This window comes from Numenius arquata, chromosome 5 (assembly GCF_964106895.1).
Source record: "Numenius arquata chromosome 5, bNumArq3.hap1.1, whole genome shotgun sequence".
Taxonomy (NCBI): Eukaryota; Metazoa; Chordata; class Aves; order Charadriiformes; family Scolopacidae; genus Numenius; species Numenius arquata.
The window spans coordinates 45458837-45484184 of NC_133580.1; the positions used below are offsets into that span (position 1 = coordinate 45458837).

General features: G+C 56.1%; 2 protein-coding genes across 3 annotated transcripts; one reads left to right on the forward strand and one right to left on the reverse strand.

Annotated features, from left to right (window-relative positions):
- Nucleotides 1–2309: 2309 nt before the first annotated feature.
- NAGK (N-acetylglucosamine kinase) lies at nt 2310–5325 on the forward strand. Its single transcript, XM_074147931.1, has 10 exons — nt 2310–2363; nt 2912–2996; nt 3238–3336; nt 3459–3600; nt 3690–3800; nt 3872–3984; nt 4219–4306; nt 4668–4765; nt 4850–4928; nt 5014–5325. Exons 1-10 carry the CDS (start codon nt 2335–2337, stop codon nt 5199–5201), a joined length of 1032 nt encoding a protein of 343 aa, XP_074004032.1. The 5' UTR covers nt 2310–2334; the 3' UTR covers nt 5202–5325.
- Nucleotides 5326–6523: 1198 nt separating this feature from the next.
- Nucleotides 6524–24814, reverse strand: PAIP2B (poly(A) binding protein interacting protein 2B). Of its 2 annotated transcripts, none has more exons than XM_074147749.1 (4): nt 24735–24811; nt 13883–14037; nt 9567–9743; nt 6524–8618 (listed from the first exon to the last, which is right to left on the reverse strand). In XM_074147749.1, the coding sequence occupies exons 2-4, from the start codon at nt 14027–14029 to the stop codon at nt 8562–8564; spliced, it is 381 nt and encodes a 126-aa protein (XP_074003850.1). In that variant the 5' UTR covers nt 14030–14037; nt 24735–24811; the 3' UTR covers nt 6524–8561. The 2 variants fall into 2 exon arrangements, with proteins under 2 accessions (XP_074003850.1, XP_074003851.1); XM_074147750.1 differs by having other exon boundaries at nt 6532–8618; nt 24731–24814.
- Nucleotides 24815–25348: the final 534 nt, after the last annotated feature.

Below are 25348 nucleotides of genomic sequence, written 5' to 3' on the forward strand. Positions count from 1 at the left end.
ACGGTCCCCATCCTGGCAGGTCCCTCCACAGCACCCTGGGGTCATGGGGCACCCCCCAGTCCCAAGTCTCTTCATGATTCATCCTGTGCCCCATGGTGCAGGGGAGCCCCTCAAGGGCTGGAGCTGGCACGTGGGGGGAGCTGACCCCAGTCCCAGGCTGGCTGCTCTGCTGGTGTCCCCATCCTGCACCACAGGACCAGGGAACCCCCGGCAGCAGCAGCAATGTTACTGATGCACGCGTGGGGTGCCCTGGTCTGTCCTGCCAGGCTGGAACCAGTGCCCTACCTGTGCTTGGCCACCTCTTTCATCCAGCCAGTCACTGTTCCGTTATCCCCATCTTGTGGCACCCCTTCCTCACCTCCTCCTGCTTGCTCCATCTTCCTCCTCTTTCATTCTGAAATGCCCATCCATCCATCTGCTCAGCCATGCATCTCTCCATCCTCTCTGGCCATCCCATCATCTTCTCTATCCCTCTGCCCTTCTATCTTCTCCCTCCTTCCTTTCCTCCCTCCTCTTCATCCATCTCCCCCTCTGTCTTCTCCATCTGCTCCTCCATCTTCTCCATCCATCCATCCATCCGTCTGCTCGGCATTCTAGGTCTCCATCCTCCCCAGCCACCCAATCAGCCTCTCCATCCCTCTGCCCTTCTATCTTCCCCATCCATCCGTCCGTCTGTCCATTCTCTTCACCCATCTGCACCTCTGCCTTCTCCATCTGTCCCTCCATCCATCTGCTCAGCCATTCAGCTCTCCATCATTTCCACCACCCTCTCCATCCGTCTGTCTTTCCATCTTCTCCTTCCTTCCTTCCTTCCATCCGTTCATCCATCTCCATCCACCTGCCTGTCTTCTGCATCCATCCACTCAGCCGTCCACCCCTCTATCCTTTTTATCTATCCACCCCTCCATCTTCTCCATCCATCCACACCTCCATCCACCCATGCATTTGACTGTCTCTCCATCCCCTCCATCCACCCACCCCTCTGTCCTCTCCATCCCTCTGTCCATCCATCTGCCCCTCTATCCACCCACCACCGCCCCCATCACCTCCTTCCACCACCCCCCCATCTCAGCCCCCGGCACAGGGGCAGTGGCGGGGCACAGCGGCTGTCACCCGCTGTCACCCGCAGAAGGGGCCGTGGTGCCCGAGGAGGGGCTCAGCTGCGCCCGCGCCCCCGTCTGCCACTCGGCCAAGCCGCGGCCAATGGGAGCTGACAGCCGCTCCCGCGCTCATTAGCGATGCTCTCATGAGGGGAAAGGGTGTCCACTCACAGGGAGGGGGACCAGAACCCCTTGTCCCCCCACGGGGGGATGTGGCTTTGGGGACAGAGGAGGACACCAGTGCTGTGGTGGCTCCTGGCCCACAAGCATATCCCCCAGCTCCAACCCCACTACCAGGACCGGGGGTCGATGGCTGGGGGGAGGGTGGAGTGGGAGACCCCCCTCCCTGTGCCAGGGCTGGTCCCCGTGGGACCCCTGTTTTGCTCAGATCCAAGATCCCAGGGGGTCCCTGGGTGGGGGGCTGTGTTCATGTCTGGGGCTGTGTCCTGGGTGGGTGCATATCGGAGGCTCTGTGTGTGCGTGGGACCATGTTCTGAGTGTGTGCGTGGGGGTGTGTGTCTGTGTCCCGTGTGGGTGCATGCGTGAGGCTGTGTCCTGAGTGTATATGTGCGTGGGGCAGTGTCACAGGTGAGTGCATGTGTAGGACTGTGACCTGAGTGTGTGGGCCAGCTGTATCCCGGTGAGTGCTTGCGTGGGGCTGTGTCCTGGGGTTGCGTCCGTGAGTCAGCCGTGTCCCAGTGGGTGCATGCGTGGAGCTGCATTCTGAGTGTGCACGTGCGTGGGGCAGTTTCACAGGTGGGTGCATATGTAGGGCTGTGTCTGGGGTTGGGTGCACGTGTAGGCATGTGTCCTGAGTGTGTGCGCGGGGGTCTGCCGCGTCCCGGTGGGTGCATGCGTGGGGCTGTGTCGGGAGTGTGCGGGGCCGTGTCCCGAGTGGGTGCGTGGGGGGAGCTATATCGTGGAGGGGGCTGTGTTGCGGGTGGGTCCGTGGGGCTGTGTCCCGGGTGAGTACACCGGGCTGTATCCCGCGTGATGCTGTACCCCTACACGCCTATGACCCCAGCGGCCCCCGGGGAACGAGCCCTCGCCCCCCGTCCCCATCCCACAGAGCTCCCCGGGGCGGGGGCAGGACGGCGGAGCGGCACAGGGACCCGGGGCGGGCGAGGGGGCGGGGCAAGGACCCGAGGGAGGCGGGGCGGGGCGGGGAGGAGCGGAGCCGGGAGCGGGGCGGGGCCTGGGGGCGTGGCCAGGAGCGGGGCGTGTCCCGGCGGCGATGGCGTCCCTCTTCGGCGGCGTGGAGGGGTGAGGGGTCGCGCCGCGGATGGGGTGGGGGGGTCCCCACGGGGCTCTGCATCCCCTCCGCACCCTGATCCCCACGGGTACCCCCGGCCGGGGGGGGGGTGGTGGGGTGGGCTGCAGCCGGACAGCCCCCCCCCCGCCCCGACTCCTCCTGCCCTCCCCCAGGTATCACCAGCCCGGGGAGCGGGGGGGAGCAGGAGAGGTCGGGGAGGGCAGGATCCGATCGCGGGTGGGGTGGTTGCAGCCGGCCTCCCCCCTGCCCCGCGAGCGGCATCTGGTCCCCCCAACCCATCCTACCCCATGCAGGGTGGGACCAGGAGCTGAGATCAATGGGACAGGATGAGAGGGTCAGCAGCCCCCCCCTCCCCAGGGACCCCCATCCTGGTCCACCCACCCCCCTAGCATCCCCAAGGGCTGGTTTAGGTGCTGGGGGGGCTCCCCAGGGAGATGCAGAGCCGGGGTGGTGGGGCGGACTGAGGTCTACCCCTCACTGGGGATGGGGGGGACGTGGGGTAGTGCTGGCAGTGTCGTCCCCCCACTTCTCTCTGCAGCGGAGGCACCCACTCCAGGGTGGTGCTGGTCTCCGGAGATGGCCAGATCCTGGCTGAGACAGAGGGACCCTGCACAAACCACTGGGTGAGCCATGGGATGCTCCCCCAGCCCGGTGGGGAGGAAACCGGGGTGGGGGTGGGGGGGTGGCCCTGCTTGTCCTCAAGCTCCCAGGACATTTGGGTGGGATGAAGCCACCGGAGAAGGTGCCGGGACGTTTTCAGCAGCTTGTGGCCAGCGGCAAAGATTTTGTCTGTGTGGGACCACCCGGGGATGGATCCCGGGACAGGGTGGGGGCTTTAGTGCATCCCCCCCTCTCGGCTCTCAGCTCATCGGCTCTGAGAAGTGCCTGGAGAGGATCGAGCGGATGGTCAGCGAGGCCAAGAGCAAAGCCGGGGCTGACCCCCATGTCCCACTCCGCTCGCTGGTGAGTCCCCCCACCCTACCCTGCCTCGCCCCCCATGCTCCCCTGGGACAAGCATCCTCTCCAAGGGTGCTCCGGCTCCGTGTCCCCCCTGGGTGTGACGGGAACCCTCTGGCATGGGGCAGGGGCTGTCCCTCAGCGGGGGTGACCAGAAGGATGCCATCAGCAAGCTGACGGAGGAGCTGCACCATCGCTTCCCCCACCTGAGTCAGAGTTACTACATCACCACCGACGCCGTTGGGGCCATGGCCACCGCCACCGACCATGGTAGGGGACAACTCACCCCGGGGTGACAGCGAGGGGGGACGTCCCGGTGTAGAGGGGAATGACTGAGTGTCCCGCCTCTGACCCCGCAGGTGGCATCGTCCTGATCTCCGGTACCGGCTCCAACTGCAAACTCATCAACCCCGACGGGTCAGAGACGGGCTGCGGCGGCTGGGGACACATGATGGGTGATGAAGGCTCAGGTGAGGCCAGTGGGCAGGGGGTAGGGGGGGGCACTAGGGGGGTCTCAGCCGGCTCCATACTCCCTCTGCAGCGTACTGGATCGCGCATCAGGCTGTGAAGATGGTGTTTGACTGCATGGACAACCTGGAGGTGCCACCCCACGACGTGAGCTACATCAAGCAGGCCATGTTCGACTATTTCCAGGTGCTGCTAGGGGGGTTCTGGGGGGGACAGCTCTGGGCTGTATGTCAGGGTCCATGGGGGGCTGTGGGCTGCCCATCATGATGGTGGGGTCTGGGGGATGCTCCAGGCTGCACACTGGGATGGTGGGGACCCAGGGGCTCCAAGCTGGATGGTGGGGTCCTGGGGGGTCCCCTGTGCTGGCAGCCAGCACGCAAGACTCACCAGTGGGTTTCCCCCCAACTCCTGGCGCTGCAGATCTCCGACAGGATGGGCCTCCTGACGCACCTCTACCGCACCTTTGAGAAGTCCAAGTTTGCGGGATTTTGCCAGAAGCTGGCAGAGGGTAGGGAAGCCCCTTCCCTGGGTGGCTCAGGGGGAAGGGGTCGAACGGGCAGCTGGGCCTTGGGGCAGCCATCCCTGGGATGACTGGGGCTGCCTGTCCCTGCCACCCTTGGTTCCCAGCTGGGGACTGTCACCTCTCTGCCACCCCTCCCCGTGATGGCTGCCTGGACCCGATCTCTGCCCCTGGCGCACCCTTTTCCCCGAGCACCCTGCACCCTTGTTGTGGGGCGGGACACACACCGCTCCCCGCATACAACCCAGCCCGGCTTAAGGGAGCTGGGTGCAAGCCCTGATGGGTGCAGCGGTGTGGGGTGGGGGTTGTCCCAGGTCCCTCTCCCACTCCCCCCCTACCCTGTACACAGGCGCTCAGGCTGGGGACCCGCTCTGCTGCCACGTGTTCAACAAGGCTGGCAAGGTCCTGGCACGCCACATCGTTGCCGTGCTGCCCAAAATTGACAGGGTGAGAGCCGAAGGGGAGAGAGAGGTGCATGGGGTGGGGGGTCCCCAGTGCCGGGTCTCACCCACTGTTCTCTCCCCCCTGCAGAGCCTGTTCCTGGGGGAGCTGGGGCTGCCCATCGTCTGCGTGGGCTCTGTCTGGAACAGCTGGGAGAGGATGCAGGCAGGTGAGTGGAGGGATGGGGAATGCTGGGGGGGGGGGCGTCCTGTGGTCCCCCATAACCCCGACCCTGCATGTGTGTCGCCCCCCAGGGTTCATCCAGGTGCTGGCACAGGCACGGGAGGAGGCCCCTGACCATGTCTTCTCGCGGTTCAGCCTGCTGAAGCTGAAGCGTTCCTCAGCACTGGGGGGGGCCCGCTTGGGCGCCAGGAACATTGGCCAGGCTCTGCCCTTGGACTACGCCGGCAACGTGGATGTCTTCTACACCCACGACTTCTAGCCCTGGCCCCCCAGCTCCTGCCCCACACTCCCCCAGGATGGAGGGACACTCTGCATGTGGTGGCGGGGGTTTGGACAAATGGATTTTGTAATTTGGCAATAAAAAGGTTGCACCACCCAAAGGGAAATGGGCTGGGAGCTGCACAGGGGTGATGGGGCAGCAAGGAGAGGAACTGGCCCCAGCACGGCCTTGCTGGGTGGGAAGATCTCCGAGCCGTTGTGGCGCTGCCTGAAAATGAACAAAAATGGACCTTGAAGGTTCCTGTTTTGGTGCCAGAGAAGGACAGGCTGCAGTGGCCAAGGCCATAGGTCTCAGGACAGGGTGCTACCCAGGCCTGTCTGGAGACTGAGCCTGCTGGTGCAGGCAGGGATGGGGTCCGGTGCTTGGGGGGCATCTAGACCCAAGCAGAACAGGAGGGAGGAGCTGCCGGGGAGGAGGAGGAGGAAGAGGAGGAGGAAGGAGCTTGAGTACCCAGGGTGCATGAAGTCATCAGGGTGCTGATACCTCTGGCTGGCTGCGGGGACCATGGTGAGGTACAGCCCTGATCTCAGCCTCAGTGATGGGGAGAAGGGAGTGATGCTGTCCCTCCATGAGCAGAGGAATATTTTAGTCATGATGGTGTGAGGACAGCCCCCCCCCTCAACTGAGGGCTCACCAATGGGGCCACCCGCTCCCTTTGCAGACTCTCAAGCTGCTGGCTGGGCACTGATGGTGAGCAGCAGCCCTAGCAAAGGGGAAGGCTGTGGCTGGTCCTGTCTGTGTGAGTTCAAGCAGCTCTCTTGGGGCTGGACTTCATTTAAAAGGGACCAAAAAAAAAAACCAAAATGAAAGCTCTTTTTGCTTCTTTTGTTTGGAATACACAGCAAGGGGCTGTGCCTCATCTAAAGCACAGACCCGAAAGCTGCCTCTTCCTTCCAGGAAGACTGGATGGGAAATGCAGGCAGTAGGACAGGCATGGAGCTCACGTCCCAAGTGGGGTTGATCCTGCAGGCTCACCCTGCCGTGGCAGCCTGCTCTGTGCCGGGCTCCACCAGCACAGTGTCCCAGCAAGGCTCCTCCGCAGACCAACGTCCTCATCCAGCAGCAGGATGAAGGCATAAACTGGAGCTGTTTCCTCCTCCAGCCATTTCAGGCTTTGCCCCAGCCTCTGGCAGAGGATGCTGGAAGCCAATGCTGCATGGCCCCCCAGCAGAGCCGAGGGGAGGGAACAGTACCACCGTGGGGGTGAAGGAGGAAAATCCTCCAGGAGCTTCCTGCTGTGACTGACATCAGAGGAGCTGGTGTTGAATGGAGACCTTAGCTCTTCTCCGGGCAAGACTTCTGCACCTCTCAGTTCCAAAAAAAGTTTATTTTTAATAACGCATTGTTTGAAATTTACAGCACATCAAAGGGTGAGGGTGGTTTTTTTTGGTAAGAAATCAAATGGAAACCAGAGAAAGGGTGGGTGGGTGGGTGGGAAAACTGTACTGCTACAAAAGAAGTTTGCCCAGCGTACAGCTGCCCTTCCCCGTGCCCCGGATCACGTTCTGCAAAGCCCTGGGCACAGCCTGAGCACCGGCCCCAGAGCAGAGAGAACCTCCAGCAGCTGGAGGTGACCGCAGAGGCGCTGAAGGCACGGGTTGTACCAGGAAACAGGAGAATTCACCCCAAAGCAACCCATACCTCTGGGCAGCAATATTTAAGATGGGCACCTTCAACTGGCTGCTGGCTCCAGCTGCAGTAGTGTCAGGGTTTAGTGCTGGTTTTAAGACCGGCAGCCAGCGAGGGGATATCTGTTAAGTTACAGAACGGTCTGTACAGAGAGCAGCTGAGCTAAATCAGCTCAAACCTCCGCTCGCCATTAGTGTTTGTGGTCCAATAACCCCGGGCCCTCCTGCTGAGCTTGCCGATGGGCGCCGGCAGCAGGAGCTGCCTCGGTCAGCTTTGTTGTGCCAAGCTAATGGAGACAGACCAAGCTGTCAGCTATTGAGTGGCCATTAGCTTCCATCTCTGCAAAGCCCGCAGGGATCTGTAATCCCCCTCCATTAACTACTCTGTTTAAGTAAAGGGAATACTGGAAGTAACTGCACCCGGGAGGTGAGATTTACACGGATGAGCAAAAAGCTCCCATTCACGTTACTAGAGCCAATAACTATTTAAATTGTTAGGCTACGCCCCTCACCGAGAAGCTTCTGCTTCCTTTGGATACAAATTTCTGACCCTGCCTCTCCAAAGGATCCCACTAAGGACAGGATTTAAAATACCAGAAGCGCCCAGGTTGATGGTTCGGGTAGCTGAGGCCCGACCAGCTCCTACCAATGGGGAAAGAGGCCCCCAAAAGCAAGTTTACCCGACAGATGCATGGATACTGCTCACCAACAGCCCCTCCAACAGCTTTGCCTTGAATGCCATCTGCCACCAGAGCCTCAGCAAAGGGGGCTGCAGGGACCAGCATGAAGATGCTGCCCATCACCTTCTCTATCCAAGTTTGTGGGTGCTCCTTGGGGCTCAGACTCACCCTGACAACGGATCACTCTCCTTTCCTAGGGAGGCTGCTTGACACCAACTCCCCACCACTCCACTCTGCTGAGAATGGGCTCTATTCAGTTTTCTTGCATTTATTTCAATGAGAACTGAAGGTACAGATGCTTCTGAGCCACAGCCTGTAGTGCTGGATAAGCTCAAGAGTTGGGGGGGAAAATTCTTTAAGGTGTTTTGTAGGAGCAGCCCTTCCCTTGGGATGGATGCCTGAGGGGGTCTGGTCTCCCCTAAGAGCTCCCACAACTGATTAAGCAGTCAGGACTCTTATCTACCAGCAAAGAAGCATGTAAATTAGTGTTCAGCACCTATTGGAGAGCTGGGCAGGCTGCTGCTTAGAGGAATTTAGGGTTTACAGTCTTGTTACACTTCACCTTTCCTTTAGCGAAAGAAATCCTGGTTAACGGAAACAGGGAAAGCCAGCGCGGCTCCTGGCCCAGGCTCGCTGCATCCAGGGTGGGAGCAGGTGAGCAGGGGGATCCCTACAAATTCTACTTAAACAAGAAAACATGGCTTTTCCACTAGCAGGTCTGAAGCACGCATCAAAATGGGCCTCTGAAGCAGGGGGAGTGCTGGACTCGAGGACAGACCTAAGGGCCACAAGTCCTAGAAAGCAAAAACTGCCAAAATAAGGTGACAGACGATACAAAGAAAGAGTTTGAAAAAAAAAAAAAAAGAAAAAAAAAAGAAAAAAGGTACTTGAAGCGTAGAGCAAGATTTCGCCACATTGCAGCAACTCCGCTACGGCGCAGAGTCCAGCTGGGGGCTGATCCCCTCCCTCCTTCCCCCCCGCCACCTTCCCCCGGAGCAGGGACACAGTCTTTCCAAAGCCTGCCTTGACGGTCAGTACTTCACGCCGGGCACAAACTCCTTGGCATCTGGATTCAAGTTGCTTTTGCTCTGGAAAAGAAGAGGAAGGGGGGCCCATCAGCGGTCCAAACGCTGGCACCCCCTGCCAACCATTGCTCACTCCATGGACCCGCACCCCTAGAGGTGCCCTGTCCCAGCAGCCACTTGCCAAGGATGCTGTCATGGACATTCACACATGCAAAGCGTCTGCCTGGGCCCTCATGTCCTTGCAGGCACCCACAGCACTCAAGATGCTGCTGAACAAGTGCCAGCTTGAAGGTAGGTACTACCAGGCCGAGTTTTTTTGGAGGGAAAACATGGGAAAATCTGCTGTCTCTGTCTTTCCCTGTACTTGCTTTGGCACAGGGCTGCTCGTGGGTGTGCTGGGAGGTGCAAGCGGCTGTTTTATCCCCACCAGCAGCAAAGCAGGGATGTAAAGCAGCTCTGTCTGAGCACAGTCAGCAGGACCAGACCAGAACAACCCCCACACTGCTGTTCCATACAGCCCTGCAGTCTATTCCTGCTTTCAGGGGTGAAAACAGGGTCTCTGCAACACTGCAGCTCTTCCAAGCCACCCAGCTGGTTTCCACCACACTAAATATCTATATAGGTTTGGGCCACTCAGCACCCCTAGAGCAGACCTGGCTGGTCCTCCCATACCCCTCCAGCCTGCCAGGACACCTCAGTTCTGCCCCAAAAGCAAGAAAGGTCCTGGCTTGCTCTGGGACCACAGCCTGGCTCATGTGCAAGTGCCCCATTTCCACAGCTTCTGGAGAGCAAGTTCTGCATAGCTGGATACTTCCGTCTTTAGGATACAAGGCTACATTGAGTATCCTTGCAGAAAACTCCAAAATGCATTGTCACTGGTACATCAGTACCAGCTCTTGCACTGACACCCCACTGGTGTCAGGAAAAAACCCAAGGCAATCCACCCCCCCTTCCCAGGACAGGTCCTCCACTCTTCGCCAGACCTCGCAGCACGTCCTCTGAGGTCCTTACCAGAATGTCCTCTGTATTGTGGTCATCGCCAACGGAGAGCCCGTTCAGCTGCTGCTGCAGCTGCCCCATGCCCTGGGGCAGGTCGCGTGATGGAATGAACCAGTCCTGGTCTTCTTCCTCCAGCATCTCCTGGAAGCAGCGGTCAAGAAACTCCTGCTCCTGCAGCTCCTCCTCCACCTGCCCAAACATACCAGTTAGTTGCAGGAACAAGCGATGCATCTTGGTGTTTTCCATACACTGTCCCCAACTGGTAAAAGCAGAGCCTGCAACGTGCCTACTACCTCACCCTGGTATCTGTCCATGACTCAGAAACACTACAATAGAGCCAGAGCTATATTTCAAACCCAGAAGAACCCAGCTTTGCCAAGTTGCCTGTAGCCAACTCTAGGAAGTGCAAGAGCACAAAAACTGGCACTTTTGAGCAGAGAAAAGCTGTGCTCAGGCATCGTTTCCTGGCTGCTGCAGACCCCCAGAGCAGGGAGATGCAGTCTGCAAGCTCACAGCACCAGGCAAATCCAGAAGGGAAAGGGACAGGATTTACGGGACATCCAGATGCATCAGTACACACACAGGATTTCAGGCTGCCAGGCTCCAGCAAAGCTTGCTGCAAAATGAACAGGATGGCTAATAAAATCACAGCTGGGAAGCAGGGCTAGAGGTGTGCGTAGTTGTGTGGATCCTCTTCTATGGAGCGATGCTGTAGCTCTGCCAGCCTGTATTTCGCTTTCTTGCTTCTCCTGATAAATGCCATGGCTCTGCTCAGCCCACTCAGCAGCCCTGTGCTCTGCAAGCACCGACGCAGGGTGGCAGTCGGCTCCCGTTGAGTGCACCATGGATGACGACATCTCTGCTGCAGGAAAACTCCTCCCAAGGCTGAGGAAAGCTACAGGACCTGGCTCAGGCTCCTGGGGCAGAAACCTGCTCATGCAAGGGAGCACAGGCAAACGGAGGCAGGAGAGACGGGCAGGAGTCCTGTCCTTATCCTTGAGCAGTGATGTACCATTAGTGGGTTGCATTAACCAGCTGCTCCCACCTTCCAGGCTGTTTTTCTCTGGTTGCTGACGCTAGCAAAGCAAGGGAGGCAGGGAGCTGCGCAGCCCGCACTGCTGGAGGCCTCCTGCTAAACAGGCACGTGGTCACCAGAAAATGAACAGACGGGGTGACAGCCAGAAAACAGCATGATTTTGAGCAGCTGTTATTCAGTCCAAGAGGGCTGAATAAATCCATGAATCACAAAATGCTCCAAAAAGCTTAAACCCTTCAATTTCACAAGAAAGCAGAAACTACAACCAAAACTGGCTTCCTGGGGGCAAAAGGGGAGCTCTGCAACCCACTGCACCACGTACCACAGCCCCTGAGCTGGGGATGGGCCGGCAGCCCCTGCCATTGGTGGGATACTGGGGTCCCACCGTGCCACCATGGTGTTTACGGAGACCTGTCCATCACAAACGGCTTGGGAAGGTAACCCTGGTAAACACACAGTGCTACTGACTTTCAGGTTATTCACAGCCAATCCCCACTACATTTTAAATTACACCCAGGAAAACTCCTTGTGAGGAGTTTCCTCACAAGGAACTCCTTTCCTCCTCCCCATCACTCCTTGTGATGAGCTCTCTCGTCAGTAACCAAGCCTTGGACGCTGTCTCCAGCCTCAACCACTGGAGAGCTGCTCTCCACCAGCCTTAGAAATCGTCCCTGGCCAGAGGAAAATCCCCCTTACTGCTAGCAAACCATCCTATCGCTATCCTCAACTGCATTTTCAGAGGCTGTCCTTGAAAACACAGGCCAGCAGTAGCACATCAAAACAGAATATTAAAAAAAGAAATACCCCAGGACTGCTGGCTCGCCCTGGCAAGTGACAATGACACTGGGGCCAATGCCAGTGCTGGCTCTGAGCCAGGGATGCGGTAATGACATGGGTCCTGGACCAGGGTACAGGGAGGGGGAGATCCACCCTGGACACACTTGCCCCTGTACCTACCTGCTACCCCTCTAGCCAGAAACCACCAACTCCTTTGCATTGCATCGTGACAACCTGAACCAGGAGAGCAAGGGTTTAGCACTTGCTCAGGTTTCGTCTTTGGCTTCCTGCAGTATTTAATACAGCTTTGTCACCTCCTGCCCCAGGCCCTTCACCAACCTCACCTGCTGTCAGCAGAGTTTCTTCTCAGCACAAGAGCCCACCACTCCCTTTTTGCCCTCCAGGATGTGCTGGCTCCATGGGAAAAGGAACGTCGCTAGCATAAATAAGGGAAGACCGTGCCAAGAAGCTTGTGGGTTTCTGAAAACACCTGCCCGTTCCCCTTGCTCAGTGCCTGGATGGCAGAAACCCTTGTGGGGGTGGGGGAAGAAGGAGGGGAGGGGGCCGAGGAAGCAGTGTGGTTTCAGAAAGCTGTGGAAGATGGAAGAGAAAATGAAGATTCAGCACCAGATCTTACAGCAGCCCCAAGCCACTGGTGCTTACATGTGAAGGCAGCAGAAGCCACCATCGCCACTGAAAGGGACATGCCTGCTGTTCCCCACCCTGTGCCCCCATCACTGGTGTCTCATCCTCTCCCAGGGGCACTCAGGAGAGACTCTGGCCAAGGAGCAGAACAGAGCCAAACAAGAGGCACAGCATCCCATGACGACCCATGCCAGCCCAAGGATGGCTTCTTCCAAGAGTGCTGCCTTCTGACAAAGGTCCTGGCACAGGACAGCTCTCCCTATCCCAGCTGGTGCCCCACCAGCAGACACATGGACTTCAAAGCCCTTAAAGATTTACTTCAACTTCTGTATGAACCATTTTTCCCTGAGCAGCATTTCACCAGGAGATGGACAAAGAGCTGAGCTGCCAGGGCATCATTAAGGAGTTGAAGCACAGAAGTGAGGGCTAGCAGAGCAGGGAAACACGGGCGAGTGTCTCGGTGACACAGCGCCCAACACAGGGAAGCCCTGAGGTCTTCGCCCCATTTTCGTCCCCCCTCCATCTGCACATGCTTTTCGCTGCCTCGTTCCTCCACCCCTGGTCACTCCCTCTGGCATGGTGCTGCAGTATGGTTTGCTTTGCACTTTGCCTTCATCAGGCTTTTAATCAGAACAGCGCTTTACAAACATTAACTAATTAATCTCGCACATTTCAAACAGCACAGCTGCTTGTGGGGGCCAGCTGCTGCCTAATCACGTCATTAAATAAAACAAAAGCTTTGAGTCACAGCTCGCTAACAATTGCTAACGTGACGTGGGGTGGCACACGGCAGCTGCTGCACACTCACCAGGAGTTACTGTCAGCAGGCGGCTGCAGTTTCCTCCTGTGGGAACAAGATTTAAGTATTACCATATGGAGATTTTCTGCTGAGAACACCAGTAAAGCTGACGAAATCCTCCTTTGGTGACCAGGGGTGCGGTGGGGACATGAAATCCCTCTGTCCATCTTGCCCACAACTCCAGCAGTGCCTCCCTGCCAGTCTCCCAGTACCCCGCTGATGAGAATCCAGCGCTTGGCCACACTCGTGAAGATGTTTTAGGGAGGGGACAAGCGTCCAGGAGAGTTCAGGGTTTCTGCCTGCAGCACAGCTCAGCCAGCTGATGGGGCAAGCTCCTTCCTCACCCAATTCAAGGTGTCTGACTTCTCTCCAGCTACTGGATGATGGCAGGAGGGACCAGTGAGTTCTTCCCTGCTGCCTTGTGATGCCCTGGCATTTAGACGGAGGCCCAAAGCAGAAGCATGAGGAGAACACTATGTGGCTGCTCCTTCTGCTCGGAGTTGCATCATTGTTCCACAAGCAAAAGCCGTTCAAATCTCACCATGATCTACAGGAAGCTTTTGAGAGCTTAACTGGTCACACACCATCTAGTGGCCATGGCTTCTACCAAGTGGTCTGGCTGCTCCAAGCGTATTTGGGACTATTTCACTGAAATGGAGACTTCTACCTGATATGACAGGTACTAACTGCAGGAACTCATTGCTGAGATAGCTAGGCTACAAATGCTCTCAAATTCCAGCACTGATTTTTATACTGGTCCTCTCCTTCCAGCTGAGCACGCGGAAAGTGGAGGTATCTTTTATCACAGCAAAGCACAGGAGAAGATGATGGTGCCATCACTGTCCTTCTGAGAAAGATCTGAGAGGATCAAAGGCATCATGAGGTTTTTTTCCCGACTTCATCCATCCCATGTCCTTACAGGCAGATCCAATACAAACAGAATGACTCTTTCCTCGAGCAGGGAGCCACCATCTCCGTGCAGGGCCTGCACCACCTATGACTCACCTCTACCCTTGCATGTCAATTTTAGCCACAGAAACACAAAGCTGGCAACCACCCTCCTGGTCTTACCTGTCTATCGAAGTCTTCTTCATTCTCCATCCACATGTACTCTGCAAAGGGGTTGTTTTCCTTTTCATCATGGCCATTCACTACTTGGTCCTCTTTGGATTTGGGACTGGACGCCGTTGTACTGGCGAGGTCAGAGCCATTCATCATTACTGACTCTGGGAAGAAAAATATGGGGGTGAGGGAGCTGCCAGGGACCCCCATACCCCCTAGCCCATGCCAGCCATCCAGCTCCCAGGTGGGTGTTTGCCACTGGCCCTGCTGATGGGCAACAGCTCAGGCTTCCAGCACAAGAACCTGCTGCTTCCAGGCTGCTTTTCTCATGGCACGGTGCTACTCCTGACTTCTTGAAAGCGCTGGAAGTAGCACTACACCTCCCTGGCAGGTGGCAGCATATATTTTTCATGGTTTGACTTATCAGGGATAGTGTGTACTTGGTCTGGACTTAGAGCAAGGGCTGACCTGACTGGCAGCTCCTCGAGAAGTTGTGAACAGGGCTTGGAAAGGCACCGGCACCCCAAACCCTGTCTATCCATGAAATTTAGTTTAAATCTGCCACAGAATACATCAAAAGACCACAACTGGGATATCACTGTAGTCAACATACCAACACAACAGAAGCTACCTCAAAATACTGATTTTTTTGGCAGAACATACATACACCAGTTCATGTCCCTTTATCTCTGCTGTAATTTCTTTATTTTTAGAGGGCATTTCGCAAAAGCCTCTTGGTTTGCGACATGAAGACTGCCTTTTTCTAAAGCAGGCATTCAGAGTCTCAGTAGCACAGCTTGAAGGAAGACAAAGCTTATGGAGTCCCAAACCTCCATTTCTGAAAGGCTCCCAGGAGCAGAGGGAGGGAAGCACACACAGACAGACAAGTGAGAAAATAATTCAATAGCAAAATCCTACGGAATAGTGAAAGGCAGACCAAGGCCAGCACAACCCTGCTGAAAAACATCCAAACATCACATAATGACATCCCAGCTGTATGTTTTACTCTCCCCTGGTAAAGGCTTTATCTGGCGTTGAGCTGCATCCAGCTCTAGTACAGCGCTGGGGCACAGGGAGGAATTAGAGAGCATCCCACATGAGCAGGGGCTGGAAAACACGACTTCTTTGAATGACTGGCAGGAGTGGGTTGGTTTGGTCTCAAGGAAGATGAGCGCTGGGGAGCCCCACACAACAGCCAGTCGGGACTAGATTATAATTGTAGGTCCCTTCTAATGGAAAGATTCTATTCTATTCTATTCCCCTTTAGGTACAGAAGAAGGTTGCAGAAAAATCGGTCTTTTATCCTTATGGACACAGAAGGATTTTTGGTTTTTGCAGCAGTAGAAATTGGATTTGGAGGGGAGAGTGAGGATGGGAACTAATACCCTTTGCAGGGGGACAAGCCTCTCGTGAAAGTTTCAGGGAACAGAGTGATGGACACCAGCATGGTGCAGGTGTGCCTACTTCTACTTTAGGAACACGAAGACAAACCAAATGATCTCTCAGAGTCTCCACAAGCCCCTACAAGGCTGTGAGAGCAAGCAACATCCCCACCAGAGCTTGGTCTTTTCTGTACCCACCTGGGTCACAGCCACCATCAGATCTGCATCCCAGCAGCTGCTCCAATCACCTGGGAGCAGGGATCCCACCCTACTCTTTAAAAGAAGCCTGCTCTAGGGGCCAAGCAGATCATTCTCATTTTTGGGAGGAGTCTGAAGCGCAGACAAGTAATTGACAGCTGTTGCACTTTACTCTCTGAAAAGCATCCCTGTCAATAACAAAGGTGCTCAGCCCTTGTGTACCAACACTCTTGGGTCCCCAAGAGCAGCACAGCTTTAACACAGCTGCTCCTGGGCAAAGAAAAAAGGGTGAAAAAAGGGGAAAAGGAAGAACAGCAAGGTACTCAGGCTCCCTGCAGTCTTGAGGCGCAGCACGAGGCCACACTGAAGCCGCCTTTGTTATCTGCAGAGAAGCAATAAAGGCTCCGAACCAAGCACGGAAACATAAAACCATGCCAAAGCCAACACAGCGGCTCTCCTGTGATCAACGAGACTTATTGATGACCGACAGCTCAAGTCTGGCAGGAGCGAGTTGCAGGGCAGGCGGGAAAGGGAACAGAGCTGCAAAGCAAGTAAAAAGGCATGGAAGACTTGGACGGGGGAGCTTTCCTTCCCTCCCTCCCTGCTTCTCTTCGCTGCCAGCGCAGATGTTGGCACAGGCAGAGCCTGGAGCTCAAGGACACGCAAGTTTTGAGGAGCTGGTGGGGTTCACAGCTTATGTACTGCATCTAGAGCTCCGTCCTCTATGCAGACAGGCGGGATTGGTGCTGGGTCAAACCGAAAGCCCTCCTGCTGCCCTGCTGTAGATCAGGCAGCTGCTGCCAAGAGACAAAGCGAGGTGCCTGTGCTGCTCTGGCAGCTCCATACCAGCCACTGCAGAAAACAGTTTTGTTGGAAAAGCAGCACAAGGCAGGGAGGAAAGGTGTTTGCAATGTTTAATTTTATGCTTTTTTTGCCTTTTTTTTAAAAAAAAAAAAAAAAAAAAAAAAAGCTTCCTCTCCCTCCCCAAGACTCCCACATCCACACTCTTCACTAATTTGGCCGCAAAGAATCCTTGCTCCCATGGTGCCGGCTCTCGGCAGAACTTTGCAGCTCTTTCAGAACAGCAAAGGGGGCTTTCCACTAGTGTTTGCTGTGGGTGACCTAGGACCCATGGCACAGCCATGGGGAGCTGCGGATGCCGTGGGAAGAGGAGAGGCAGATGAGGGCAGCCGGCCCAATGTGGTGAGGGCGACGTGCTGTGGTTTGGGAGCAGAGACATGAAAGGATGGCTTGTGTCTAGTTTCCCTCCCAGGTTTATAACACAGCAGTAGGACTTTCATCATAGTTCCCATCGGCAGGACAGGTTTTTCAGGCAGAAGGGGAGCAGCAAAGGCAGCAGCTCAGCAGAAATGTATCATAACAGCGGGGCAGCCCCAAGCATCCCAACATCTGCGCAGAGCCCGCAGCCCCTTGGTCACCCACATGTCCCACTCCAGTGCTGGGAGCAAACCAAAGGGCTCCCACATCCATGGCGCAAGCAGGGTCTGGCGACACCAGCCAAGCTCCGTTTCCCGATTTTGGCTTCCACTGTCTCCTAACGGGGCAGACAAAGAGCCAGGACCCCTGGGAAGGGACCCCACTGGCTGCAGCCCCAGGCATACCATGCACCATCTGCTGTAGTCCCCAGGCTGTGTAAACAGACCTGCTGCTTGCCAAAATTAGAGCGCAGGAAGCATTTGTACCTCCACGTCACCGTCAATGCCACTTGTTTACTCTGTCCCCAACAGCTCCATTTTTCTTTCTTCTTTTTTTTTTTCCCCTTCTTTATTTTTTATTTTAAACACGTAGGTGTCCAAAGATCCATTCCCAGCCCCTCTCAGCAGACTCAGAACCACCCATGTTCATGGTAGAAGTTGTTTCACTGTGGCTATCACACATTTCCCTACCACACTATTCCCACCTCTTTTGTTAAATTTAAGGCATCCCAAAGCTTCCCGAGCCACCCCACAGTCCTCACCCACAGCCATTCCCTGCTTGCTGAAACCAGAGGCTTCTCAACAGCTCCAAGCAAAAAGGGAGCTCAGAGAGGCCAGCACGGACATTTAAGTGTCACGGAGTGAGACAGAAGCCCTTCTGCAGAGCGATGCCCCTGTGCTTTGCTGGGAAAAACAGCAGGCAGCAAGTGGCAAGCAGCAAAGGCAGGCTGCCCCGTGGCGCTGGGACAGCCAGCAGCCTGGCAAGCTTGTCCCTGGAAGGGGGCTGCTCCTGCCTGCACGTCCACTGGGAATATGCTGGGTGAAAAAACTTACCGAACAGGAAGACAGGCACCCAAATCTCCTGTTGGTGCTGTCCGGTACAGCAGGAAGGGCAGCAGGTACCAGGCGCAGGGGTAGTATGTGCACAGACAGCAACAGCACAGCAGAAACCTATGTGATGTACCCCTTCAGTAGCCCAAACACGAATGGGAAGGAAAAAAAAAACCAAACACAAAACCAACAAAACACCGAAATGTTTTTTATCTACCATTTTTCACAGCTGGGTCTGAAAGGACCCAAGGTCATGGTTTCCCCTTATCGGCCGGCACTCAGAGCATGCCAGTAGTCCCTCGCAGCAGCCCCAGCCGTGCAGAGCCATCCCTGCCTGGAAAAGTGCCTTCCAAGGGTGCATTTTCCAGTCTGCCTGAGCCAGGCTGAATGTATGTTTTGGTCTGCGTGTTATTTATCTGAGTCACCAGAGCAGCGCTGTAACCATCAGCCTGTTGACGCTCTACCAAGTACGCACAGAGCCAGGGTAATTTTGATATATTGCTGAGACACTGCAGCAGGCTTAATGCTCTAAACCATGGGCCTCCATTAAAACTAAAATAAATTAAAAAAATATGTTTTCTTATAATGAAGGCTTCTTGGATTTATTTCTCCTTTTCCCTGGAAAATTAAGTAGATTTAAAAAAAAAAAAAAACGGAAAAAAGTAATCTTCAGCCTGGGGACTGAGAGCTAAGAAAACACATCCAGAGCACACAAACCACCTCCTGAGCTGGAGCACGGCAAATCCCAAGGAGCTACACCGTGCGGCTGCCTGCAAGGCAGGGAGGCAGCCTGGGAGGTCCCTGCTAGTCTTTACAAACATCTCTTCATCATTCTTAATGCTCCCATACTCGCCTGGGGCTGGAACAGCAGCCTGGCAAGGTAGATTTTCTTTGGAAAAAGGTACTGGACAATGTGAGCTGGGAAACAGCGATTCAGCCTTCATTTCGTGGTTGGGTGATGCTTAAAGGAATGCTGTTTCAAGGTAACAGATTTCACGGGACCTGACACCAGTTGGGGCTACCAGGCAGTCCTGGGTCCATTAGCCTGGAAATAGTCACTGAGGCAAATTGACACAAGCGACCAAAACATCCGAGGGCAACCGAATCAGTGTGGCTTGCGCAGGAAGATGCCAACACAACACCACCATCCCAGTGCCAATGGCATCTAAAGGAGATGGACTTTCCTGTGTGGACATGTCTCTTAGCTCCTGTGCTGCTGCACGGAGGTGGCACTGTGGTCCAAGCACATGGCTGGGCATCATCCAGCCCTGCTGCAAAGCTCACTGCAGGGCTGTGAGTGTCATCTGCCCTTCAAAGCCAAGAGGGAACAGCAGGAGACACAATGCAAGAGTCAGCGGATGCAATGGTGGCTCAGTGCTGCCAGGGGCAGGTCTGTTCCCTCTGCTCCCAGCCCTTCACCTGATCCCTTTGGCAGCAGCAGACAGGCACTGCAGCTGCCTGCCCTCTGCCCACCTCCCTGCCTCCTCTGCCTGCACTTCTGCAGCTGCGGTCTCATCCTGTGTGCACCACACTGGTGCAAACCCCAGTGAGGCAGTCGGGTTGTGCTATGTGAGACACGCTGCCCTTGCTTCAGAGCAGAAGCTGCGAGGCCAAGCATGCTGCTTTGTCCCACTCGGCTCCCGCTCCTTGGAATTACAAAGCAGAACACGAGCAAAGTTCCCTTGTCACCATGTTGAGACATTCGATGCAAGAAGAGCAGAAACTTTGTGGACGAACTCTGCAGGAGGTGGGGAAGGACTCCTTAGAGCAGGCAGCACCCAGGCGTGGTATAAAAGGGGGCAGCTGACCCTGAGGAGACAAGGCTGAGACAGAGGAGCGAGAGGACAGCAAGCACAAAGGCGTTAGCTGCAAGAGGAGCACAGGAGGAAAGAGCCTGATGCAGAGGAGGAGATAACACAGGGCAATGTGGTCGAGGTGGCAGGGAAGCAAGCTGATCTTGCAGGCAAACATTTTTCCAGTGGCGAGCCACGTGTGGAGGGAACAACAGGCGGGCATTGCTGCATGTCCGCCTTGAGCGGATCGGGGGCCTGTGGACAAGAGGCAGCAGACAGCAAGATCGCACTGTGGGCAGAATGAGCCACCCTGCGAGAAGAGTGTACATGCAAGAATGCTTCAGGCTCCTGTGATGGAGCAGCATAAGGCATGGTGAGTTATTAATAATCTGGGTAATGCAGTTCAATATCCCAGAATTACACATATGGTTATCTGCTCTTTCCAGGCAGGCCATTAGGTTGTTTCTTTACCTAATTCAGGAGGATAATACACAGCAGAACAAACCAGGGTTAGTCACAGCAGGACTGAAGAACTCCTGGGAGGCAAGACCCTTCACGAGTCCCACTTCTGGTTGGTTTCTGCCCCTATGAGAGCATCCCTTTCTTACTCCAAGCATGGCATGAGCCACATTCCTCCCCTTCGCCCCCAAAGAGTTAACAAGTCAGCACCAGACAGGAGAATCGAGCACAGCTGTGCACTTGGCTCAAGACGAGGGACATATGGTCCTCCTTACCCTCCCAGGCTGGCACGGCCAGAGCCAAAACCTCGGCGGAGGCTGCTTCAGCGGGGAGCGCCGGGTTACATGATGGAGGAGGCTGCCCAGCCAGGGCTCCCAGCTCTATAAATAGCTTTGGGAGTCATTGTGTTTGCAGACGGGCTGGTCTTTCAGCAGGAAAACCCACCCAGCGCAACCCAGACTTCAGAAAAGAAAAAAAAACCATAAGCCCTTCTTTCTGTGTGCACTTTCATGGCTCCTCTCCTTCCCGACTGCCCTGCAAGTGCTTCAGAGCATGGCTAGAGCTTTGCAAAGGCTGGCACCACGAGGGGAGGCGAGAGGTTAGTACTGCATCCCCAAGCCTGTGCTGCTGCACCCTCATCCCAGCTGCACTTTGGGTTTAACAACACTCAAATTTCAACTTGTAGAGCATTCATAAAAAAAAGCCCCACTATTTTTACCCCTTAACCAGTGCAGAAATGCTTCCCACAGAAGACGCATACTGGAGCATGAGCGAATTGGTTTAAAGTCCTCAACAGAAGCCCAGGACTGATCCATGCCCAGGCAGCGCCAGGGCAAGAAGGGGAGGAGAGGGCTGGATGTTTTTGCAGGCCACCTCTCAACTCCTCTGAAGCAGCAATTAGAGAAGGGCAGCTCATTAGCCTCATTTCCCAAGAGAGTGGATTTTCACATTTCAGCTTGCACAGGTACTTTTTGGACTCCACAGATCCAGCCCCACTTCCAACACTAGCTTCTCCTTCTGCCCACCTGCGCCTCACACAGTAAATGTAGAGATTACCTTGATCTAATCTCCGTTTGCAGATAAGGTCTCTGCACTTCAGAGTCCCAAGCTGCACTTTTTATCTCCCAGCCGTGTAGATTTTTCCAGTAGCCGTAAGTGTTGCCAGCTGCCCTGCATGGCACTTGCGATGTTCCCCCTGCTTTGCTTCCAGCTGGGTCTCACCGGGGAACCCAGCGTGACTGGGTCTGGCTTTTTCTGCACAGCTGCAATCTGGCTCCAGCCCAGCCCACGCTCTATCACCACCCTGACGTCTTTCAAGTATTTTTTCCCCAGGCTTCTCCTTCCTATTATACTGGCGCTTCAGGTTTTATTCCCTACCACCGACGCTGAAGCGCTGAGCTGGCGAGCTGCTGCAGACCTGGGGGAGTCACCCACTGCTCCCTACTGCCTTCAGCCCTCTGTAATTACAGGACGTTAAGTTTTCCTGGTTAGTCTGGACTTCTAATGTTAGGCTGGACTCCTGGTACTCTCTTCTCACGCCGTCTGAGCTATTCAGGGGGTGTGCCAGTCCCTGCTCACAGCCTGCAGCAGATGTGGAGCTTTCCATTTATCTGAGTTGCTGAGGAACTGCATCCTATTTCCATCTCCGATCTGGGGGATAATCTCATCCTGCACTATTTTAATCTGCATCCACAAGAACAATCCCCCACTTTGCTCAGGCACAAAATGAAGTGCCGCCAGATCCCCCGTCATTTTGAAAGCACTAGAAACATTGAACGCCACTCTTGAGCTGTGTCCAAGAAATGCTAGAAACCTAATTTCAAATTCATCCCAAACACTGCTCTTCATTGAGCTAATTTTAATCTCATGCAAAGACGACAACGTTCTGCACTTCACAACTCAAAACCAGGTCCTGCTGCTCACCACGATTAACACTACAATACACTGCAGCAGTGATATGGCCAGCCAGCGCCGCGCATGAGCCCATGAGCAGCAATATTCTGTAATTTCTTTAAAGGACCTGATAACTGAAATTTTAAGGGCTTCCAAATGGAACATCCACCAAGCAGCACCTTCCAAGTCTCCAGGCAGCGGTAGCCAGTTCTGCTCTGGGAGGGGAAACCTCCTGATCACAGCCAGGAGATGCTCTTCCCACAGACGCACCACGGGCTTCCTGCACAGGGACATCCACGGGGCAAGGCAGGGACAGTGTTCCCTGTCTGACTGGATGTGGGCAGAGACAAAGGAGAGTACAGAAAGTCAGTGCTGCAATTCCTACAGTGCAACAGCTGGAAACTGAGACCAAGGAAGCAAACAGAATGCCTTGCTAGGGCTCTCCAGATTTGCAGGAACAGCTTTATCTCTGTTTGTGATGGAGGCCCGACATGGAGGTACCCTTCCAGGCATCTCACAGGCTTCGCCCCTTCTGGCACTGGATGCCTGCCCTCCACACCATTGCCTTCACTCTCAGCAGTGATGGGGAAGCAAAGCAGAGAGGCCAGGAGGGCTAAGGCAGACATGGTGATTTGACACACATTTCAGGAGCTCAGGTCTGCACCTCGGCAGCTGGCTCTTGCCGCTCCCTCCCCTAGACATACACAGTCTGCTGGGGCTCAGCACTGTCCTCCAGGCCACCAAAACCTGACGAAACGCACCCTGTCAACACCAAACGAGAATGGGCACTGGCCAGGCTGGCTGGCGGCTGGCTTTCAACAGCCTGGATTTCAGCTGCTGACAACACCGGCATGGATCAAATTAACACCGGTGTAAGGGCTGGTGTGATGACAGCTCCGGAGACGGACGCTGTCCTTGCACCGTTGAGGTCCCTGGGGTGTCGCGGACTGGCCAGCCCAGCTGTGATGGATGACCCAGAGGTGAAGCCAATGGTCTCACTTCACAGTCCTGCGGCCAGCTGTGAGGGGAAAACAAACTCCTGCTTCAAGGGAACAAGCCTGTTTTCCCCCTTGGCTGTTCACTTTCTAGAACAAAAGCCTGAAATTTTCCATGAAAGTCCAGCTCCCTCTAACAGAGCCCTTGGATACACTGTCCACCTGCATACGGCTGGTGTTTTCTGCCTGTCTCAAATAAGCAGTGGGGAATCCTGCAAGGACACGTGTGCATCTTAGATACAGCATGCACGCATGCCTGGCTCTTCCTTACTCAGCCTGGAAATGGGCTGTCCCATCAACTTGTTGTCCAGGAGCTCTTCAGAGGGAAAAACTGCAGACTTCTTTGCACAGAAAGGAAACATGGATGTTTTCAATGCAAGACTGTAATATTCATTTTTGTCTCAAGCTATTAGAAACCAAACGAACAGCACTGAGGGCTTCAGGCAGCCTTCTTCTGTAGCCTCTATGGCCAAGGCTAACAGAGGAACAAGGATCCAGATCAACAATACTCCAAAGTGACACAGAGCCCAGTGTGCATCCCGTCAAGCAGTCACTGGGTCAAATGCAGAGAGAAGTTTTCCTACCTGGCCAAGATGCTCCTGTAGCAATATCTGACTTGTCACTGCACGCCAGGCTGAAACCTGAAGAGCCGGCACGTAACAAAATATCTGAAGGGCACAAGCCAGAAGCCAGCTACACCACACCGAGCCTACTGCTGCCACATCCCGTCCCCCATAAACATAGCTGGTGGGGGCAGGCCAGCCTGGGCTGGGGAGGGCAATCTCCTCCCAGCCCAAACCCACCCATATGCTGCATTCCGAGCCCCCGCAGCGCAGGCTGGTCTAGTTTTTTAGGTAGATTTGAGAAACCACCTTCCAGTCACTGCCATCTGCAAAGACAGCACATTGTTCCACCTGCCTCTGGGTTGCAGAGGTCCCTCGGGAGCAACAGCAGTGTGCAGGACCACTGTTCCTATCCCCTGCACAGTCTGCTGGAGTGGAGATCATGCTGTCTGAGTGGGTCAGAGCGGGCTTAGCAGGGAGAAGCCAGTCTGCTCCTGCCCCACAGCTTTGCTGAATGCGTCCCCTCCCTGCACAGTGGGTGTCAGCAGCGTCTGTGACACACTCCCCTTGCCTCACCCCATGGGCAGAGGGCCCGGCCCACGCAGAGAGGAGCCTGAGGACTGTTTCAGGAGCCTGCTCCCGAGGGGTGCTGAGGGGCCAGGAGAGGATGAGAGGCAGGGCAGTGGGAGAGCGCCCAGATGGAATCTGGCAGAGCCCCAGCCACCAGTGCTGGTTTCTCTGGTGAAACCAGCCAGAAGGGACTTCCGCCCGTCTCTCCGACCAGGACGCCTGGTTGAATACCTCCTCCCTGGTCTCCTTCACACCTGCCTCACCTTCCATAGAAGGAGCTCCTCCAGCAGCCTGAGCCCCGCGCTTCCCAGTCTCTGGCTTTACCTGGCCTGCGTGTCCCGGGGAAGGAAGCTCCCCCAGCAAAACGCGGCACCTGCAACCCGACAAAGAGCCAGGACTCGAGGTGTGCTCCTTCATTCCTGCCCCAGTTCTCCCCACCGGCCACAGGCCGGAGCGCGGCCGCACACCCGGCGCTCCCCAGACGAGGGCTGCCGGCGCCTCGTGGTTGCGCTGACAAGAGGTGCGAGTCGGAGCCGGGGCCGGGCCGAAGCCTGTGAGCGTCGCCCAGCGGGACTTCAATTCAAGCCGGACCGGGGCCTACCCGGCCTGCGCCCGCCGGAGGCCCGCCAGCCCCAGACCCCCCGGTGCTTGCCCCGAGAGGCCGATAGGCTGTCGGGGCCAGGTGAGGCCCGCGCACCAGGCTCGTCCCGGAGCCCCCTCCCTTCCCACGTACCTACCTACCTGCCGGCCGGGCCGGGCCGGGCCAGTGCCGCTCCGCGGGCGCCCGCCCTCCGCTGCTGCCGCCGCCGCCGGACCCCGCCGTCGCCCGCCCCCCGCGGCCCCGCGCGGCGAGGACACACCCTCCGCCCCGCCCTAACAGGACCTGGTATCCCATTGGTCAGACCTGCCACGCGTCCCCGCCCTCCTCCCCGCCCAGCTCCAAGCCTGGTTGGGCGGAAGGGTGCGAGAGCGTGCCTCTATTCCACCAGTCCGCTGCCACTCCAGCGTCTAGTCCCACCCGTTCTGTCACGGCCTGATTGAAGGCCCGGCTCCGCCTCCTAGCCTCCGGATTGGTTAACCTCGAGAGGTCGGATTGGTTGGGCACACGCGTTCCCCACGTGGGGTCAGACAGCGGAGGCGGGACCGTGCTGCGGAAGGCGTGGTCGGCCACGATGTAAATAACCACATCGCCCCGCCCCCTAGGCCACGATCCTGATTGGCGGCCACAGCGCCCAATGCGGAGAAGCGTCACAAGCCGCCCGCCCCGCCCGGGCGGGAGCTCTGCGAGAGAGCCGCTGATTGGTGGATCGATGTAAACACAGCGAGGGGGCGGGGGATTCCCCTGTCGCCCGAGC